General features: G+C 37.3%; 1 protein-coding gene across 5 annotated transcripts in view; it reads left to right on the top strand.

Annotated features, from left to right (window-relative positions):
• The window catches only part of nrxn2b (neurexin 2b), a 634,570-nt gene that overhangs the window by 292,598 nt on the left and 327,227 nt on the right, over window positions 1-14,745 (top strand). For 4 of the 5 annotated variants that reach the window (XM_072375805.1, XM_072375806.1, XM_072375807.1 and 1 more), the window contains exon 7: window positions 8,568-8,591. The exons of the other annotated variant lie outside the window; for it this stretch is intronic. In XM_072375805.1, the coding sequence (XP_072231906.1) occupies window positions 8,568-8,591 (24 nt within the window). The remainder of the gene's footprint in view (window positions 1-8,567; window positions 8,592-14,745) is intronic. 5 annotated transcript variants of the gene reach the window in all.

Below are 14,745 nucleotides of genomic sequence, written 5' to 3'. Positions count from 1 at the left end.
CTTTCACCAACCCTCCTCCAGAAGCAGCCAGAATTCCTAAGACAGAGCCAATCAATTCCTCTCCTGCATGCCCTCCCCTCCCTCGCCCTCTCATTTTCACTTTATCTCTCGCTTCCATTCTCGCTAGCAATTTGTCACTTAGCAACGGAGTCTGCTCTGCCGTTGGGTAGTGAATCATCCTTGGTTGCGGTCCTGTATTAACTCTTTCGGTTCAAATATATCCTCCAACTGAACACTATGATACTGTTGATAAAAGCATGTCTGATTCAACAGGTGTCAATCTTTTGAACACTTCATTATTTGGTCATTTTATTGGAAAGTGCAACAAGAAAGAAAGTAACAAATTATCTTAATTAATACGAACTCTGATTGGTTTCTTAGGGGATTTTGCTTGGCAGACCAAGGCTCATAGCCAGCCAACAGGTAAATCTTGTGGATTAGCTTCTATTCATGTGAGAGTACCTAAAAAAGGTCATCAAAATGGATTTTAGCATCAAAAGAGATTGAACATTCTCTGGCCAAAGTGAGAATGCTATTTTGAGCGTTCGGTTTTACCAACGAATACAGCCCGATCTCTCATGATGATATGGAATTGCTATTCAAGACAGGCATTGGTAGTGGATTTGTTTGATGAACATAATGGCACACTAACACCCCTGTAATCCTTTCTCAGTTTACTGCCAATGACATTTTAAGTATTCCTAATGTGCTGAAGCCATGCCGCTAGGAGGTAGGAGTGCAGTCATCATCTGTGTGTGGGAGGATGTGCATTTAGGATTTTTTTCTCTCCTTGTGTCTTTCCCTGTGCTGATCACAGGTTGACACGTTAAGCCCAAATTACAAACACCCTGTGTTAAAACATAGGCCCAACTGTTTTTTTTTTCCACAGCTGATAGTGCCTCTGCATTTCAAGGAGATAAAAAAAAGGCTCATTTGCATAATATTTTCAGAACATTAACATATCTGCTTGCATCCCCACACTCACTCATCAGGCTCGTTTGCCACTACCTGCTCCAACACTTTAATGTTTATTCATCCCCCTGGCTCACAGACCTATAATCAGATCACAAATCTCTGTGCCATTAGCACATTCAAACAGGTGGAAACAGGTGATAAAATTTTAGCGAGGTAGAAAGGAAGAGATTGAGACAGAGATTACAAGGGAGCACAGGACATATCAGCAGAGTAAACATGTATTAAAAAGAAAAAGCAAGAAAGGCCTCATGAAGGAAATGAAGATCGATGGTCATAAGTCATATGACTGTCCAGATTAGTGTTGAGTTAACAGAGTAGTTAGTATTAATTGGCAGTTTAGGGAAGCATCTGAAGCAGTTAAAAATAGTGACAAAATAAGTTTATCACAACTCAGTTGATGAGCATGTTCTTACTTAGTCTTTGTCTGCTGTGAAACTATTGTGCAGAAAATATTTAGTAAGTTTCGTATTTATGAATCAGATTTAAATTATGATATTGTCTGCCAACTTCGGACATGACAATAGACATGAGTCTTTAAAATTCAATAGACACTTTTCATAGAAATTAAATGAAAGATAATAACCATGGTCATTCTTTGCTGCTAAACTGAGAAAGTGCTGTTTTTTAATGTGCCTTTCTACTCTTCTTTGTCAGTTTTCTGACTTCTCATAATTTAGGTGGGAGTCTGCAGAGTGACTGTTGGTTGACAAACTATTATTATTGTGGCAGCTCATTCAAAGGATGTCACCATTATATTGCATTATTTCCAGCAACATAGCTCTGTGTTTATGCAGACTGTTGACAGTGAAATGACAGCTTTTCACTTATATCTTGGGGATTAACAGCAGAGCCTCACACCTTCGCTGCTCATGTCTTCTATTGCAAGTTATTTTCTCCCTTTGAGTTGATTTCTAGAGGCTTCCTTGCATCTTTATTTCCTTGTGTTCAGTTCTCTTTAGCATAGCTCTAACAACTATGCGGACAGTGTTTTCTCAAGATCTTACAAAATCTCAACAATAACGAACAGCCTCAGCTGCTCTTTCTAAAACATGCAAATATACTTACAGAGTTAAGAGCTAGAGATAAAGATTTGCAATACAGTTGACCGTTGTTTTCCTCAAGTTATTACAAGTTCTAAAATGACAATGGTTACTTTAGTTAGATAGCCCATCTGTGTAGAAAAAAATTACTGTATTCCCTTAGTTTTACAAAAAAATAGCACTGATGCTAAGAGATGCCAGGAGAGCTGTGGAAACTTGGATACAAAAGCATCCACAAAGTAGGGCAATATGATGTTCTATTGCATTGTTCAGTTAATTCCATGAATGCACAAGGTCAGAACGTATGGTACATCTTAAAAAGCGGTTCATATGAAGATAAAATAGATGAAAATGAAGCTGCACCCTAAGCAGCTTCAGGTATGACACGTCATTAAACCGAGTCACATTTGTGCCCCTTCAGATGCAAATGAAATCGAAAGAAAAGGAGTGAGATATGAGATTAAAAGTAGAGAAAATAGATGAGTAGGATAGGAAACAAGTAATGACTGCCAGGTACTCTGCGGCATCCATGATACTTTGCTGCGGTTTCCATGTGCAAACTCTCTGTCACAGCTACACAAAAGCACACACTGTCATGCTGTTTGTTTGGAGACTTCTCTCCACAGTAATTGCACTGACATTTATATTTGCACCTGAAGCCTGTCTGCCAGATTCCAATACTTTGACACACTAGACTGAATGCTGGATGATTAGAATGAACACAGAACAAAATGTACCTGAAGGAGCCATTCTGAATTCAAAGCCAGCTGTATGTTCTCTGACAGGGTCACTCACAAATGTGTTACCAAGGGCAGCCTGATTCTCCACAAATGCAGAAATACCCAGCCAGCCATGTGTATAGGATATAGATGGTTGCGCTCAAATTCTCACACACACTGACTTTTATGTGTCACTGATTATGAAAGCAGACGGTAAGATTTTCACCTGATGACAGATGGCAATGATTTCCTCCCTCCCATAGTACAATAGCAATGTATTACTTTTATTCCTTATTTTTAAAGGTTTAAATAGGAGATTTACTGGGGGATGGTCATCAGTCTCAGAACTTTCTCAGTTACAATGATAAATCTATCCGGCCGGGAAATCTTGGCTCCACTGCACTATCCATTGATCATTTTCACAGCTTTGGCATTAAATATTTATCCAGCTTATTCACTGGTGGCCGCAGTTCAGTAATGGCCACCATGATGAGTGTGAAAAAGATCAGCATTTCAACAAAACACTATGATACATCTTATGTAACCCAAGCTGGCATCCTGCAGGTCTCCTCTACATGTTGACAGAAACATAGTAACTGTTTGCACACAGTATTATTCAAATATTAGAATATGGCTCTTTTCCACGTTTCTTCTTTACGCCCCATCTTAACATGCTAAGATTTCTCAGCCTAGAGTGGCATTTTACACAGATGTAACACTTGTTTGTTTAAAAGATGGGGTCTTTGTCCCCAAACAGTAACTTCGGAATACGAAGCTTTCGTTTTCCCACATGGGTTAATTATAGAGCGGGTCACAGCAGCATGTTTGGTTTGAGGCAAACATGAGTAAGGTGATAGAAAAGAGAATTTAGTGTAAGAGCGTAACATAAGCACTTTGGTAAGAGGCTGGCTGGGCTGTTGGATACTGCTGCATTTATGCTTTCTTCAAAATACCAAGCAGAATTTATCTGATACTCATTTATTTTCATCCCAGCATATTTTTCCAAGACTATGAATACGCATACAACTTATTTTTTTGAACATTAAAACCATGTTTTTCCCTGGCCTTATCCTTAACTCTAACCGTCGTAACTCCAGCTAACTCTACCCATCCCAATCCTTATCGTTAGCCTGATTCTAATACTGAAACAAAAAGAAAAAGAAAAGTTGGGATCATTAAAATAAAAACCTTTCGACTGGTTGGGTTCACCATTTAAATCTCCAAAGGTATTATGGCCTTGGTAATAGAAAATCGAAACCACACACTTACCTTTGTCACAGTTTTTCTTGAAGATAAACTGAAACTGCTGAGAAGCATAAGTATTCTAAGAACTATAAAATAGGATTAACGTATAGTTTTCTCTTGTTGGTGTCATTCGTTCTGCTGTATCTAAACTGCAATAGTTCTGTACACACCGCTCCCTGCACCAATAAACAGAAAAATCATGACAGAAATCCTTTAAACCAACTAGATATGAAACCACCCTGTCTGCCATTTGGGAGCAAAGGTAAAACAAAACTTTCATTTTCTGCACGATTGACCCTGACAGCAGAGCACTTTCAATCCGTACTTACATTTTTCAAGCCTGAAGTTAAACTTCTAATAATCGCTGCCTTTCTTTTTCTTTGGCACATCCATTTTTACACATCACCGCTTGTCTAGCAGTGTTTTAATTTGGTCTTTCCTTTTTCTCATTTTTTTAAAATCATGAACCCAGTCAAAACATTATTTGGTACTTTTAACTGAATTGGTGGGTAATAATGGTGGCGCTAAAGTTTGAATGACAAATATAGTTATTTAATTTAGTCACAGCTATCAAGTCTTTTAACAATGATCAAAAAACTCGAACACTCTCTAACATGTAGCTTCTGATTGCAGTGGGGAAGTGTTGAATTAGAATTCAGTCCCATGTGAAGAGATACAGCTTTGTATCTGCTCCTGTTCGGCACAGCTTTGATGGTAACTCAGCACCCAGACGTGCATTTTTTCTCTTTGGATGTTGTGGTTGGGGCAACAAGTGTGGGCACAGCTCAGAGTTTTTTTTACAGAAATGCGCAAGTACCAGCCAACGTGCCTCACATGGATGCTCTAAAAACATAGAGTAACAACTTTCAGGCAAAAAGAGACCAGATTGATCAATTACACCTGGCAGCTCACTCTCAGCCTCTGTGTGGGAATGATTTCTGCAGCCCAGTCTGACATAATAAAGTAGTCTAATTATCTCAGAAAATTATGATTATTGGAAACTGTGGTCCAGAAACAGTAGTGTGACACCTGTTTAATGGGTTTAATGGGTTTGTTTCAACAGGTGTGCTATTTTTGTAGTGAGAATAGTATGATCATCTTCAAGACACTTCTATACATAGACAAACCAGAAACCCAAACACAAAGAACAAATTTAATGACATGATATACAAACAAGGACTATAATATAATCATCTTTGATTATGCATTGCATTACAGAGAACTAATATAATAAAGGCTAATAAATAGTTGAAATATATATACATTTTCCTCTCGTTAGTTGTGTCAAAGAACTTAAGAGTTAAGATAGATCATTTAAAAATCAACATCCTAAATGCTTGAGACAGATCTGAGACTCAGATATTTTGCATTTAGTAATGCTTCATTTAATTCCCCAGCGGTATAAAAGACCATCTTTCAAGGCAGTTTCAAAAATATGTATTTTTCCAAGGTTCTAGTTTTTTTAAGCTCTCTATCACATCCATTATTTGATCTATCAGCTGTTATTTCTTTCATTTTTCTTTCTCTTTTAGCTCAGAAACAGGAGAAGGCATTGTCGTGCTGATATGCAAATTCACACCCACCACTGAATCTTTCCCCCCTAATTAAGGGATTAAGAGGCGTCATTAGACACAGAGTGGGTGACTGGTGACAGCACTTTACTATGACCCAGGATCAAAGTGTGGGTGTGCATGAAATTTCAAATTGGTCATTTCTCCTCATGGGAATTACTTTGTTTATGGTCACTGCTAGAGTCACAGACAGCTCCCACACAGATAGTATAAGCACCCATCACATGCTTGCCCACGGTACTGCAACTAGTGTGTGATACAGGGACAAACTTATAGATTTCCTTAAGCAAACGGACGGTAATGGCTACACATATTTGTTTCTGATGTCTCCAGAAGTGACTTTGTCCCATGGACTTCACTTTAAAATGGCCAGTTTTAATTTATTCCCACATTCATAACAACTGCATTTATGTGGAATCGTTGTTCATATAACTCAAAGATTTAAATTTAGTTCAAGGTCTTAAGTTATTTTCTAAAAGTCATGATCACCTTGGGTAACTGTTGAATGCCATAGTTGCATTTCAATGGTCAACTAACATTTTTTTATCTAAAAAAGACATACATTAAAATGTATCATGTATTAATCCCACAAAGTGAATATTTGTAGAGCCACCAATTACAGCTGTGAGTCTCTATAGACAAGTTTCCACTGCCTTTTTTTCTTATTTGGACTGATTAACATTTCAAAATATTTTTTCTGATTTGTTTTGATAGAAATGTAACTGTTTTCCCTAAATTCCTAGAGTTTTGCTTTCACGCTATAGTGTCACCTTTTGCTTTCACGCTGAACAGCAGAGATACACTCTTCAAGGTTTTCCTCAAGAATTTGACCGTATTAAACACCATCCATCATTGCTTCAGTTCTGACCTATTGCTTAGGCCATACATATATATATAAAAAAAAAAACATATCCGGAGCATGATGCTGCCACCACCATATACTGCTCTTTAGGGGAAAGTGTTCTTGAGGTGATTATTGGTGTTGGATTTATATATATATACATATATATATATATATATATATGGGAAGTGTCCAGTACCTTAAGCTACAAACGTGTTTTTCTTTCTTGAAATAGACACTTTTCCAAGTGTACAGTGTACAGTGTACCAGCAATATAAAGCAAATAGTTGAGCACTTTTATAATGCATATATCAGGCTCAACGTTAGCTCCGTGAAGTGATTTCTCTCACTAACAAATACACACACAAAGACACACACATGCATTGGACAAAAAATACTTGATTTATTGACTAATTTATTGTTGTTTTTTTTCCTACAATAAAGCACATCTGCAGCAAAATTTATCAATTTGAACAAACCTTCTCTCTAACATAGTACCTCTGTTGCTCTCCCTGCTTCAAACACAGAGAGGAAGACCTGGTGTATTCACGTAATAATCATAATATAAGTGCTTTTCAAATTAAGGGCCAGGTAATTAAACTAAGTAAATAGGATGATTTACTACTCAGCTAAAGCTGAGAAAAAGGGAGGAAAATTAAGGCATTCCTTTGCTTCTAATGTAATTGCAATAAATGAAAATTAGTTAGAAAATTAGAAAATGAATGTGGACTATTTTATGTAGTCTTTTACATAAATTCCTAAAACTTTGATTTGTTTTCCGAAAAACAAATTTCTGTTTAAATTGCAGATTGTAACACACAATCTAATCGGATTCATGGCGTGAATGACCCAACCCATGACTGTAAAAGTTCTAGATTAACTCTGTTCTCTAGATATTCACTGGCAAACAGTCGGGGAGCAAGATCCGTCAGTGGCATCTACGCCAACTTGCTCAGTGAGCCTTAATGCCACACATACAGTATAGTGTGGAACATGCAATGATTCAAGACAAAAACCTACTATATTTAATTCAAATGTCTAGATAATACACATCCTTTTAATTCAAGATAGACACTTGTTGGACTTCCTGATGATAGTCAAATATATGCCATATTTATGGATTTATTCATTTCTATTTCATGTTTGCTTTGTAATATCTGCTTTTCTCTTCCTAGAGGCAGCAACCGTTACACTTCGTTGTGGAAATTACAACTAAATGAACATCTCCCACTCTTTTAGGCCGTTGCAGACGATCCATGAGGCCTCTGTTATTTCTGCCCTTCTCTATCTCTCATCTTTTTCTCTACTTTTCAACAATAATCTAAATCAACTGCATTTTCCTAAATGCCCCTTGCAATGTCACGTCACTACTTTCATGCTGTAAATGTACTGCAGTTCTTACCATAATTGATTATTTTTCTGTTTGTCTCGCATGCATCACAGCAGCCACTGCCTATGATAACTACATCAGTTTAAGTCATCAAAAAAGACTGGCCTTGCCCAGCCAAAACAAAGTCATTTGAAGATGATCGCCACACTACGACAGAAAGCCCACTGGCCAGATTAGTCTGTCAGAGTGGATACTAACACTGATCTACTTTCCCCACGTTCCCTTCCTCTTTAAAAATAAACATCCCCGTCAGAACTACCCAAACCTGTACCTTCCTACCATGGAAGATGATTTGCTAACTCTTGTCTTTCTTACTAACAAGCTTCCAAGTTCTTCCAGTTTGATTCTTTTCTTTTCCCTTACCTTTTATAATTTTAACAACTAACACTGTCATTCACGGAATGTGTACCATCTGTTGTTTTCTCTAATTAACTTGCAACTTGCATACTAACAAATGTACTGTTATCCCTTTATTCCTTTTGTTTCTTTGATTTCTGATTGACTTTTTTTTTCAAGACCCTTTAAAAACGAAAACAATTGCTTACAGTTGCTTTCTTTATTTCTTTATTAGGATGATTTATCAAAAACAAAAGGAAACACAGCTTTTTAGATAAAATGAACAGTTTTACTTTTTTCTCTTCTACTTTTTACAATCAGATCACCTGTTAAAAACAAAACAATTTCTTTTTCTTTCCCACTTTTTGGGGGTTTAGATATGTTTTCTTGAATTTTTTTTTAAGGTTTATCATTATTTTTTCTTTTTCCTCCCCTTGTTTCCTCCTGAAGCACGCAGGCATTGGACACGCTATGGTAAACAAACTGCATTATATGGTAGATATCATTCTAATTGTCTTACTCTTTGGTTTGCCCTGGGTTTTCCGTTACCTCTTTCTATTCTGTTTGCTTAACTGAAAGAACAATCCTCCATCAATTCCAAGGTAGCTACAGATCTCCACCTTTGGTTTTTTTTTTTGCCCTCTCTCTGTTTACTCTGTTACTGCTTTTTATTGCCATCTGATTTCCCCTTCCTGAGACGTAATGTATTCATCCAAAGAGGTCTGCCCAAAAGCCAAAAGTGATATGCTTTATTACTTATTTCTTTTTGTTTTATTTCTGCATTTTTTTCCATAATTTTCTTTCTCTTTTTCTTACTTTCTTTCCTTTTTTTGTACTTCAAACACTATCCGTATGAAGAAATAAAGAATCATAACACAAAATGTTCTATTCATTTAGTTTTAGTGCAGTTTTTAGTGTGACCTTGACATTTTGTTAAACCCTGTTCCCCTTCTGATGTGTTTATTTTAGTACAACTCTATGAAGTGAGCGCACACAGCTGACTTTTCAAGCAGCTAAATACTTTTTATTATGACCATTTCAGTGAAAGGAAGTAATAAAGATACATACAAATACTACCTATCAGGCAACAATAGAAAAATGGGACTTTCCCCATGGTCTCTTCCCATGAAGAGTATTTACAACATTTGATTTAGTGGTCAAAGCCCTCATTGTAAAGTAGGTCTCAGACGAGGGCTTGATCCCATTAGTGGCCCAATGTTGATTTATGATCCAGGTGAGGCTGTTCTCAGATATGTACCTGATTCTCTTTCTTACATGTAAAAATCTAATGGGACATAATGGTACTGTGACAGTTTTCCCTAAATAAAATGGTAAATACACATGAGTTGGTATGCTAATCAACTTAGGTTTGTCCAACAAAAAAAAAAACATGTAGATATGAATGTTTTTAAAAAATCTAAAAAAATCCAGCTGGGATATTGTTTCAAAGGTTTAATGTGTTACAGTATTCCCCAAGAACACTGGTATACTGTGTAGTTATGGTCAGTCTTACTTGTTTTCACTGAACTTTAGAAGAATCTTTAAAAGAAACTGTCTGCCCATTGAAGCAGACAATAAAGAGAATTGCCTGGGAAAAGATGAACTGTGTGCATTCAACCTCTCACTAACACTAACACTAACTTATATTTCTTGTACTTTATTGGCCTCACTGCTTGCATGAAAAAATTTAACTCCTTTCCAGTTTATTTTTCGTTCTCGTTTTTTTATATAGAAATTGCATTGAGAATATATGTTTATGTATATATCATAGCTAACATATATATATATATATACATACATATATTAGTTGTCCTTATAGAACCAAAATGGCCATAAGACATGTTAGCCATACACCTTGATTTTTCTTATTTTTCTTATTTAATTATTTGATTTTTCTTTATTTTTTTAGGTTTAATTCTATTTTATTTGTATAAGTTTAACTTCAAAATTAACTTACTAAAATGAATAATGACCTCACACCATCTCTTGCTGAGACAATAATAAGGGAAAAAAATAAAGAGGGGAGACAGATTTAGTTTTCCATTGAATACCAGATTGATGCCCCAAGGAATAAATCTGGCCAATCCATCAAACACATCAAATGAAAATAAATGTTATGTGCAGAGTCTGTGTATCTTATAGTGCCTCAGTCAGCCTTTGCTCTAATTTGGCAAAAATTATGAAGCAATAAGAGCACTTTTCCAAGACATTGTGATTAAATTCCTGCAGAGGCATAATGAGATCTGCAGTCATGACTGTCATGAGGTTTTTTTGTGTCCGATAATCCAGAGGACAGGAACAGTGATGATACCGCATGTTCTGCAATTGGAATACTGACTGCTCTATTCACCAAAAAAGGACTGTCTGTTCTCCCCTCTCAATTTTCCCGATTCAACCCCCCCCCCTAATTTCTGTGAATTCTATTTATGTTTGTTGACACATTTTGTCCCACCTCTACCCTCAAACTGACAGAATCCTGTGTTTGCATTCCTGCACCTCCTGTTTGCATGTCTATGTTGGCTAGAACATTGTTACATCTTCAGTTTGAAAGTATGTCAATGCTGCTCTAGCCCAACACGCGTCAGTCTCTTGTACACGTCTTTTGGTTTTTACGTTGCACTCTTGAACATAACCAAAAACCTCAACTCTGTAAGTGTTTTTACTTTTCTCATTTGTCTGGTGTTTGTGGTGCCTGGAAATACATTTTTTCCAATTTACATTCCCATTTTTCTGCATCTTGCTAGATGGTTGATTTTTTTTTTTTTTATTGTTTCTGTAATATGTTTGTGATTTGTCTAATAGAACCTTCCCCTCCCCACAATTTTCATTGTCATCTTTTCATTCAAGTGCATGGCTTGTGTGTCACCCTTTTAACTTTGATGGATTAATTTGACTTCTTAACCAGAATAAACCCCTTCACGTGTTATAACACATATTGAGTTCAAATCTGAATCTGGTTTGTGCATTCAAATTACCGAGGACTTTTAAACAATCCTCACATATCCTTACCGCCTTGACTAAATTTACTAAATCAGTGTTACTAATCAACTGTTTGAATTAAACCTCTGTTGTAACTGTACTAACAACCATTTTTGTGTCTGACTCTCCCTTACTTACAAAATTACTAACTTATTTTGTTCACCCTCCAACCCCCTTGACAGTTTTCAGCATCCAGCTAATGAATCCCCACCACCTTTTGGTCCCCTTGCCTTTAACTTTTGGCCAAAACGGCACTTGCCCCAAATATACCGACACTTCCCTAATGTCTTTACTAACATTGGAAGGTAGCTAAGCTCAAAGGTTGATGTTTTAGGTCGACATCCTTTCGTTCCTGGAAGGACATTTTGACAAGTTGCCAGACACCTATCGAAGTCGAAGTGGGATTTTGGCTTTGCTTTAAAAGAACATCCCTCTTTATTTGGTCTTGCCCTGAGCTATTGACAGGGATTTGTGTGGATGTCCAAATGTTCAATGTATTGTGTTAATTCTAAAATATGATGCTTTGTTTCTTCCTCCAAAATATCCTGCAACTGTGACAGAAAACAGATGTAGTGCCATCATAGGGGTAAGTGATGCATTTCCAAGGTAAGCTGATGGCCTCCCCTGCACTGTGTATGATGTTTAAAGATTGAACATGATGGAAGGTCAGACACTGCCAAAAAATTAACTACCAGTAGATTAGATGCTCAAAGCAATGATTGTTGAGTACTGGGGATCGAGCATGGTTACTCTTGAATAAAATGTGTATGAATGATGCGAGTCACTCAGTGTTTTCTCCATTTTATCTGTCGAAGGTCTGGTTGGGCATAGTTTCAAATATGTGCATATTTGCATTTTTCTCAACAACTATTGGGCCAAGATAAGCCTTACAGCTTCCTTTTGAGCTTCATCTCAGCACCCAAAACCATATGGGTTCAATCTGGTGATTTCACAGAATTAGAGAAGTTGTGGCTGCTGTGCTTGTGGGACTTCTTCTCTTTTTGATTTCACCCTAGTCAGCACATAAGTTGTTACCAAACTTCTGAGGATCAATACACAGAGGATGAACTGTGAATGCCCTAATACATGGGAGAATTGTGTGCCAGACATAATGTGGATATATCTCCAAGCTCATTAAACTAAGACTCACCTGCACAGTTTGAATTATACTGACCTGTGCTGAGGTTGATTCAATGTATAAAGCCACTAGCTACATGGAGTTATGATGTAAGATATGGTCAATGAGCTACTAACATGCTCAGCTGAGCACACAACAGGACTCTTCAGAGAGCACTCAAGATTGCAAACACAACATGTGAAATCCAATCATCAGGTTGTTTGCAGTAGGTGGTAAATCAGGTGCAAGCACACAACAGAGTGATAATGGAGGTTAAAAGTATAAAAGAAACCATCACAGGACCATTAAGGAAGCCTGTTCAGCAACATGTGAGTGGTTGAAATAGAAAGCTTCTCGTGATTTGATATTTTGAGCTGTGTGAATCCCTCTGCAGTTTATTCTGCTGCAAACACCATTGGTGTGTTTTGTTATCTCTAGGATAGCTTCAATTCAGCGCAGATCAGCAAGGTCAGTTTAGTTTTTGTGTGCACTGCGCTAAAAAAGTATTTGAAGAGCAGCTTTGCAAAAAACAATCGGATACAGGCAGCAGCTGTGCTTCTGAGTTAGTTCTGTGTCTTTTCTGTGGCTCTTGTCCTGCTTTTTGTGGAGGAGTGTTTGTTTCTTGTTTGAAGTATATCTAAAGGAAGCTAAGCTTTAGCAAAGCTGAAAAAAGAGCATAGCGGAGGATGGTAAGAATGTGATGACACGGCAGTGTCATTTTGGTATTTATTTTGGTAATTTTTTTTGTTTGTTTGGTTATTTTTTTTTCCAATAAAAGAATAAATCTAAAACACCTCTGTGTACATACAAATTTGGCATTCAATAATTGTATTGGAGTGTATTACTCTGTAATTTTGTTTTGTCACATATGTACAAGGAAACAAAGACAGTTGGATTGTCTTCCACTCGTGAGTTGAACCAGGATATCAACAACCAGTTTTCCTGTGAAACAGAATCAGTGTTAAACAGAAGGATAGAGAGAGTTAGTGCTGGGGATTTACCTCAGATGTTACAGTTGTTGTCAAGGGGAAGCTTTAAATTAGTAAGTGACTTTGTGGTTTCCGTGAGCTGCTTTTTTCTGCTATGATTCAGTTCAGGAGAATGAGCTTCATGGAAAATGAATCCAGAGGGTCTAATTGATATATTTCTGTGTGTCTGCTGCTCAGTACTACGGCACACGTGTCTCCACTCTGAGTAATGATGCTGAAAACAAACAACAGATAATTCCTCTTGTAGAATCTCAGTGTTTTACTCTTTATGGTTGTGGGAAAAAAGCAGTCAGCCTGAATTAGAGAGCTTGCGCTTGGGAAGGCATGAAAGGTGTTTGATCCAGCAACTTGTGATATCATCAGCCTTGTGCTCATCTGGTCAGTGATGCAAGTGGCTGTAATGTTGCCAGTGGGTTACATGCAGAGGCTGAAGTAAGCACTAGCTGACTCGTTTTAACAGTTACAAAGTTACCACAGACCAAAGAAATACATTTGGGCTTTGCTTTGTTCTTTTGTGTGAGTGTGTTTGTGTGCATGTGTTGCAGGAAGACTTCAGATGCTTGGACTTTTGAGACATTGTCTCTGAGGGTTTTTATTTCTTTTTAGAGCCAACCTTCGCTCATATAATGAATCACTGTATATGTAAATATGATTACCCAAAGTAATATTTATATTAAAGGTTTTGATTAACCTTTTAAGTTGGGGAAGCAGGGATGAGAGAGGTCAGTAGGAACACTGATGATCTCTGAGTTCTTGTTTCAGCAGGGAACTTGATACGTGTCTGGCAGCTTGTCAATACTAGCCCTTCTTAGCCCCACTGACTACATTCAGCCCTGAATATGTCTCATCAACAGCCGTCTACGGAATGTTCTCCCAAAAGCCTTAACTTTGTTAGAACAGCACTTTAGTTAATGCTCTTCATCCACCGACATTTTGCAACTCCTTATTTTTGAGAATAGTTACTCACACGTGGAGATGGCTCTATCAAAGTCCGCATGAATGGGTTAAAACTGCACATCGTGATCATGACTCGTTTCTCATCCTTAGCCCGTCTATCATCACTTTGGGAAAAGTAAGTTGGTCCCCTTAAAGTCCCGTCCATCATCCCCAATGGCCCAAACCAGCATTGTGAAATGCAAATTCTTTCTGCCAGATGTATCTGGCCAGTATCAGCCATATCAGCCACCAACAGCAGACATAAAAATGAGTTGCCCTGTTAAACAGGGGAGTACTGGGAGAAAAAAGGGTTGAAAGAGAGTTTGAATAAAACATTGCTCATGGAATATAAAATAAAAACTCAGCTGAGGAGACTGATCTGTGGAGTGCAGTTGCTATAGTTTCTCTTCAGCCACATGCTTCAGGATTTATTATGCTCTGAGCAAATACATTCATTTATTCAGCATAGCAGTTATTTTTTGTAGATTGAAATTAATGCTTTATTTATAGTTTAAAAAACAAATGAAAGTATTTTCAAAGCCTGCTATTAGTGGGGGGAAATGGCTTGTCAAAATTATGCTAAAGAAAAGTAGGGTCTCTACATCAA

The sequence above is a fragment of the Leuresthes tenuis genome, unplaced genomic scaffold (genome assembly GCF_036924035.1).
Source record: "Leuresthes tenuis unplaced genomic scaffold, fLeuTen1.0.hap1 SCAF_22, whole genome shotgun sequence".
In the NCBI taxonomy this organism is placed as follows: Eukaryota; Metazoa; Chordata; class Actinopteri; order Atheriniformes; family Atherinopsidae; genus Leuresthes; species Leuresthes tenuis.
This window is presented reverse-complemented; position numbering and strand designations above follow the sequence as displayed.